Source organism: Dreissena polymorpha, chromosome 1 (genome assembly GCF_020536995.1).
Source record: "Dreissena polymorpha isolate Duluth1 chromosome 1, UMN_Dpol_1.0, whole genome shotgun sequence".
NCBI classification, from domain to species: Eukaryota; Metazoa; Mollusca; class Bivalvia; order Myida; family Dreissenidae; genus Dreissena; species Dreissena polymorpha.
The window spans coordinates 207,501,094-207,508,409 of record NC_068355.1 but is presented as its reverse complement, the minus strand read 5'-3'; the positions used below and the strand labels follow the sequence as shown (position 1 = coordinate 207,508,409).

Here is a 7,316-nt window from a genome sequence, read left to right as displayed (position 1 = left end):
ACAACTACAGGCAACAAGAATATTAAACTTCTTCTACCTGGATTTGGTGTTCGAGTAAACTCATCATCATGGCCGTTATATTTGATTTCGTTTATAATCGTAGAGATTTTAGGTGACAATGTTGTACCTGCTGAAATCAAAGAAAAGGTCCGTCGGATGGCAAGATGTCGCGCTGAACTGTACAATAAGTTTGGGAGTGTATCGGATGATTTGTATGACAACCATGTTCAAGAACTTCGTATTATGATGGAAGATATTTGTAAATATCTCCAGAGAACGGACCTGTGTTCTTCAATAGAGAGTGACATAGAAAATATTGTACAAGGCAATATTCCACATGATCCTAGAAATATCAAAGTATTTCAAGATCATCAGGGGATGGAAAAGTCTTATAGAGATAACATTAAACACTTCACGCCAGGTAAAACGCGCAGAAGCAACGCGTGCAAGTCTGTTTACGATTAATGGAATAAGTAACAAATATTTTACTTTGTCAACATCTTTTGTTATTTAGAAATCCTCAATACAGTTGAAAATATGTAGTGTCCTCATTTATCGTGATACTTATCGGTACAACATTGATAAAGTCAATAATGATTGTGATATTCAGTAGCGTCAGATCAATAAGACCACCTTAAAAATTATAGAAAATATGACTACCGACAAATCTATATTCGAACTCAAATTTTCTTAAATGGTTTCGAATATTATGGAGCTTCATTGAACCAAATTAAGTTTACGTGTTTGTAGCTTATAAAATGATATGGTTTACATCTAATTGGATCGTTTTTCAAATCAGACAAATCAGAAAATATATATTTAAAAAAGCTTTAAGAAATCATGTTTTAACTGAATGTATAAGTGAATAATTGATATACGATTATTTTATGCTGTAAAGTTAATAAGACTACTTTATTTAAATTTTGCATTTCCTTGTAATTAAATCGCACAATAGCGGGTTATTGTGTATATACACCCTTAACATGGCATACAATTACTTTGCAATTACGTTTGAAACATTTAACGCTGCTATAAAGGTGATCAAGATTAATCAAAAGATGCGTCAATTTCAAATAATGCTAATTTTTGCATGAAAATTATACATACAAAATGTACTTGACATATGTTCACAGAGGAAGAGAGCCTCCACACTAGAATGGAGCAAGTGATCAGTATTCTTGAGCAGCGTCATCTCGATGATTTAACGACAGGTAAGATACGCTTTCGCTAAACTGACAACCGCTTGCAATTATAGTATTTCTATGACAGGATATGTACTAGTCTTGATGCGAAACAGTTTTTGTTTTCACTTAAATCTCCAAACTAATGAAAGCAGGTTGCCCCAATCTTTATCGGTTTTAAAGCAAGATTTCCTACTATACTCGAGACATTTCCACTTAAATAAAGGATGTTCGAGTAGAGAAATCTGCAAATACACAGGTCAGTACTGTAGAAGCGAAAGTGTTAAATTTGCTCAAGTGTTCCAAAACTGTTTGGTCACTCAGACAATATACGGACGGCATGTGTTAGTCACGTCGCTAAATGAAAAAGTCTAACATAAATTTCAATTCTCTATTACTATTGTGTTTCGTCCGGTCCAAAGTACGTGCCTTTTTTCAAGAAAAAAAACGTGTCTGAAATACTAGTGCCTTTGCGACAAAGTGCAATTTATGGTAAAGTTCATTGTTGAAAGCGAACGTTTTTGGTTACGTGCCATCTGCTTATCACTATTTGAAATGTATTAAAATATGTTCAATCATTTTGGAAACAAAGATCTATTACAGAAAGACGATAGCTAATCGAATTAACTTAATGTCCGGGCAAACTTAAACGTTAATCATGGAGTCTGTTATTTTTCTTCGATTACATATCTTATGTTCACATAGGAGGAAGTCTTATGAAACTTGTTTCAACTTTTAATAAAGTTGATGGAACTGGCGGCACAAGGATGTCACGCTACTACGGATTTATTGCTAACGATAAAGGATAACAAAACTCTTGCCCGAATATACATGTGTGCTTTGGATTGCTTTTCTTTATTGTTTCTGATTTTCAATCTGATCTTTTTTTAATTAAAGCGCAACAAGGGGGTCATGATCTTACTCAAAAGAGTTTACCACCAAGAGAAGAACAATACCCACAGAGCTTAATAAGTATTGATTTTGTTATTATTACAAAAATTGTAATTATATCACATCTCTTTCTTCTGATGTATTCATCAAATATATATTCGGTTATACGCTAACACAGTAACACTATTTCATTACGTTTAAAAAAAAAATAGCTAAATCCCACTGATTTGTGATGCAATTAACATCGTTCGCCCGAAACATAAAATATATTATACATTTTATCTAAAGTAAATTCTATAAATCATGGTTCTTCTTCATCAACAAAATATTCTTCAGCTGGAAATTTCAAGAAAAAGTTGAGAAATCGGAATAATCATATTTAAAAACGTTGGCCCGTCTTAGAAAACATTGGAGCAATGTCATTATTATTACAGACACAATGCCGGTTGTAATAGAGCTCGTAATGACTGGTTGTGGTAACCAGGAACAACGTGGTCGTCTCATTAGAGAGCTGATCAACATCATAAATAACAAGGAGAATCCAGCAGGCTATCAGCCGCTTCTTCAGGACAAGGAATCTGTCCGCAAAGCATTCGAGGAAGTCTTCTCGGGCATAGGAGGTAGGTTCTTTATATACTCCAGTTAACTGCCCATGCCTAGTGTTGTTATTGGCCTCACCTCGAGTTATTACCGGATGATCGTCGTGTTATGTAATTCTAAGTCACAATGACTTGTTTTTTTCGCAAAATTCTTTGAGACGAGGTCCTTAATGTAAACTCTGATATAATTTATTTATAATTTATGTCGTCGATGCCTCGAAGACATTCGTATAAAGTTTATAGAACCGTCCCGAACGCTTTTCAAAAGGGTCTTTTTGTCGCACTTTATCGCGGGATATCATTTTACGACATTTTTGTCAGCGTTTATTACCCATACGGTTTAACGGTAATAACTGCCGTCAGATCTATAAGATGTTTAGTTTAAACATAAATGTTAACTTGATTATTAAGGACGAACTTCGTTATCCATGTATTGTTTTCGAAAATAAAAAAAAATGCAATTAAGTATAACTTCTTATTATTTCATGTTTAAATATGTTTAACTGAGCAACGCTAAAACTCGTCTGAAGTCAAATTCACTATTTGATTGGGCCAAAAGTAACATCTGCAAAAACCAAAATATGTATTATTAGAGTACCTGCAAAATTAATGAAACATTGTTTTACAGAGTTCATTGCAAAATCGGGTTGCGTACAAATAATTGTACGCCCGAAGAACATTGTACATTTCTTCCGTCTGCTAAGAGCGTGCGTCAAAGGTATACTTACAGAGGAAATGAAACCTATTCAAGATATTATACGAAAGTTGCCTGGATGCGAACATTACGAACAGGAGGCCGTTTTGTACAGAGACCACTATACGTGTGTGATGGACAATTTGGGTAGGCCGTTAATAGCATTTTCGAGAATAATTTCGAATTAGTTTTCTGAATAGTTATCTTTACGTTCTATCAATTGGAAAATTATTTTAATCTTTTCAATATATGTTCCATTCGCCTAACTTGATAAATTGTGGATAATATCTATATTGTACATGTATGATAACGGTGGTGTTATTGTGTTATATGCGTATTGTATACGTTCAACGGTAAAATGCAATACGGTTGAAGAACAACATGCACATTCACTTTTTCTTTTTGCATCGTATTATATAGTATCGCAGCTTACAGCCATTGTGCAGAAAAAAGGCCTTACGTTTCCAAAGCGAATAACTACAAAACCAATGCTTGCGTGTGGAAAGTTGATTATGAAGGTGGGATGTTTCACTGAGGAGGATCAATCCCAGTTTGAACGATGTGTGAACAACGGAAAGCTTCGAAAGTTGTTCAACCCAATAAATAAATTACTGCAATACGTTGGGAAGGATGTAGCCATGGACTTAATGATTCATTACGCGGGTATTGCCTTAAAAATAATAATGTTAAATTATACGTACATGGTTCAAATAGCATCACTTATTTTTGTAGATAAATACCGTTGTATACATATGATTAGTCATTGACTATAAGTAATTTAAAATTGGAAGAGCAATAAATTGATTTTTTAAATTTATAATATTCAGTCAAATATACAACGCTCATATTAGCAACAGCCCACTATACAACTTATTGACCTTTTAGGTTCATTCGACTCAGAGCATAAGGTTTAAAATGATAATTTTAATTTATTTTAGATGAGAAAACATCGTGTCAACCAGTCGAAATAATTGCACGGTATTTATTTTGTATTTAGTTTTCATAGCGAAAATGCACTACATGTTCGGGCATAAAGTTAATGATTTTATTTAAAACGAGTATAAATTGAACATTAAAATGAAGGTAATTGATCAATAGAAGTGTAATAAAGCCCTGATAATTACAAAGATAGGTAAATAATTCCTGGATAAGTTGTAATAATAAAAACGCGTGTGTCATTTAGACACAAACATGAACTTATTTTTTATTCAAAATTACGTTACTCGAAATTAATTTTACTTTACCGTAACCAACACACGCCAAGTGTATTTCACAATATCAAGAAATAGAAAGTATATAAATACAAGTTTTATGCTCAGCAATATTCTACCGCTTTAAATTATTCAGATGTTTATAAAAACGATTTAATTGATTTTGATTTTGGAAAAACGTTTTTTTATTATATCACCGCAGTTGTGATGGGATATTAGAGACGTTGAAACTAAAAGACGTTCATGTTAAGATGGCAGATGATTCGTCAACACCTTCAATCACAGGATTTGCTGTTGTTCCACCGTATATTATCGGCGTGGATTACAAAAACAACTGTATCAAATGTTTTGATATCGAAACCAAAGCAGACATAGGGACACCCATTCGTACGTGCAACAAACCTACGTGTAAACCTGACTGTCATATGTGTAAACCATGGGACGTTGCAATGATAGACGAAAAAAATAATCATGTTGTTGTGTCTGTGCCTGCAAGTGGAAAACTTATTTTTGTCAGAATCAACGAAAATCAGCTAATCCAATACAATGAACTCGTCGGTCATGAACACTGTCGAGGTCTCGCATACGCCGACAACCAGCTGTATATAGGATATGAATATCCAACACGACAAATCAAAGTTATTAAACTTGATGGAAACGAGGTGCGTGTTTTTAGTGATGTCAGGTTCCACTCACCATGGTACATGGCGTTTGATGAACAATCAAAATCTTTGTACATCTCTGAGGTAATGAACTCAAAAGTTTACCAATTAAATGAATGTGGAAATATTGTGAAAATAATGAAACTCAACAAATTAATCGAGACGCAAAGAGGGATAGCACTCAAAGACTCATCCACGTTGTACATTGTTGGACATGGATTGAAAAAGAAAGAGGACTTTGCGAAAGAAGTAGACATTATTTCGGGGAAATGTCACGCCCTTTTGCGTTTCCAGGATGCACCTCCAAAGTGCGTTCGTAGATACGAGGACTTTGCGTACGAAGTAGACATTATTTCGGGGAAATGTCACGCCCTATTGCGTTTCCAGGATGCACCTCCAAAGTGCGTTCGTAGATACAGAGACTCAATGTTCCTGAGCTTTTATGGTGCAGAAAGAATCATGCAATTTGACATTTCAGATAAACCTTCTTAAATCAGTTACTTAACAAGTAATCCGAAAACGTATCCGATTACTTATTACATTAACGATTTTGTGTACAAAAAAGTGAGTTGTTTAAAACAAACGAACTCTGATAACAAAAAATTGTATTTCGAAAGTTGGAATGTCGCATGGATGATCTCTTATATTATTTGATGAAGGATACTTTGTTATTATTAATTGGTTAACACAACATTTTGCTAAACATATGTTGGTAATGTGCAATGGCTACATTTTTACTTGCTTTCCATTGAAAAGCAATTATGTTTGTGAGTACGAAAATATATTGAAGCAATTAAGTAACATGGAAAATAAGGTATCGGAACCAATCACGATTACTTACTGGTATGAAGTATTCGGTTATATACAAATATATATGATAGGCGGTTAAATGGTTAACACGTGTTCTATAGCATCGTATAATAAAGGCTGGCATCAGGAATTGCGCTATTTTATTTATTTTTTCTTTGATTAATTGATTATTCTTTAAATGTGTACAAACCTTAACTTTTATTACAGTGACATAAGAATGAATTTATGTTATTGTTGTTGTTTGTCTCGCTTTAAATGTAAATATCCTATCATATTAAGTAGTTGTCATGCTGTTAAAATTGTACCAAAACATGCTTTGCTCTAGCTTATTATTATTCAATTACTGAATTTGTGTGTATCTGAAAGCCGACGAACTACACATTGATCTGAAATCACCTGTTTTGTTAACGACCGTTTACTAAATCATTACTTCTACATTGTTCCTAACGTTTTTGAGTAAATAAAATACTTAAAGGGATCTTTTCACGCTTTGGTAAATTGACAAAATTGAAAAAAATTGTTTCAGATTCGCAAATTTTCGTTTTAGTTATGATATTTGTGAGGAAACAGTAATACTGAACATTTAACATGGTCTAATATAGCCATTATATGCATCTTTTGACGATTTCAAAACCTAAAAATTATAAAGCGTTGCAACGCGAAACGATTGAATAATTTGGAGAGTTCTGTTTTTGTCGTAAAATTTTGTGAAACTACGAAGATTGCTTATATAAGGTATAACATACGTCAAGAATGTGTACTCGGCGGAATAGCTCAGTAGGCTAAAGCGTTTTTACTTCAGGACTCTGGCAGGACTCCAGGGGTCACTGGTTCGAAGCCTGGTCCGGCCAATGTTCTTTTTCTTTTTTTAATTTTATTCTTGATTTTTTACTGGAGCTTTTACGATCCAATGTTTACATTTATCGATATAAAGCATTTAATGAATAAGTTAAAAAATGCCAAAATCTGTGAAAAGGCACCTTTAAATACATGTTGTTAATCAATGATTGGTTGTAATTTAAAATGTACATGTTATTATTTGGAACTCTCTTTCTTTCTATTGGAAACCTCAATATTGAGGCGGAATTCCCCGAAACGTCATATACCAGAAGTACATATGTTTAAAAGTTAAGATAAACGGAATAATACACTGAAGTCTGATTCTGTTTCTGCCGGAGATGCCTGTCAGTTTTCATTAAAAAAACAATTTATTTAATATATGTGCAAATCACCGACTGTACATAAAACGCAATGATAACTGAAAATAA

General features: G+C 33.5%; 2 protein-coding genes across 2 annotated transcripts in view; one reads left to right on the top strand and one right to left on the bottom strand.

Moving 5' to 3' along the window:
- The window catches only part of LOC127864771 (uncharacterized), a 6,864-nt gene extending 1,059 nt beyond the window's left edge, over positions 1-5,805 (top strand). Inside the window, exons 2-9 of the mRNA XM_052404642.1 lie at positions 1-421; positions 1,134-1,211; positions 2,079-2,153; positions 2,507-2,692; positions 3,300-3,512; positions 3,786-4,028; positions 4,304-4,343; positions 4,779-5,805. The exon at positions 1-421 is cut by the window's left edge and continues 195 nt beyond it. Coding sequence (XP_052260602.1) covers positions 1-421; positions 1,134-1,211; positions 2,079-2,153; positions 2,507-2,692; positions 3,300-3,512; positions 3,786-4,028; positions 4,304-4,343; positions 4,779-5,730 — 2,208 coding nt within the window. The 3' untranslated portion in view covers positions 5,731-5,805. The remainder of the gene's footprint in view (positions 422-1,133; positions 1,212-2,078; positions 2,154-2,506; positions 2,693-3,299; positions 3,513-3,785; positions 4,029-4,303; positions 4,344-4,778) is intronic.
- Positions 1-7,316, bottom strand: part of LOC127864779 (uncharacterized) — a 236,872-nt gene that overhangs the window by 34,996 nt on the left and 194,560 nt on the right. The gene's annotated exons all lie outside the window — the stretch shown is intronic.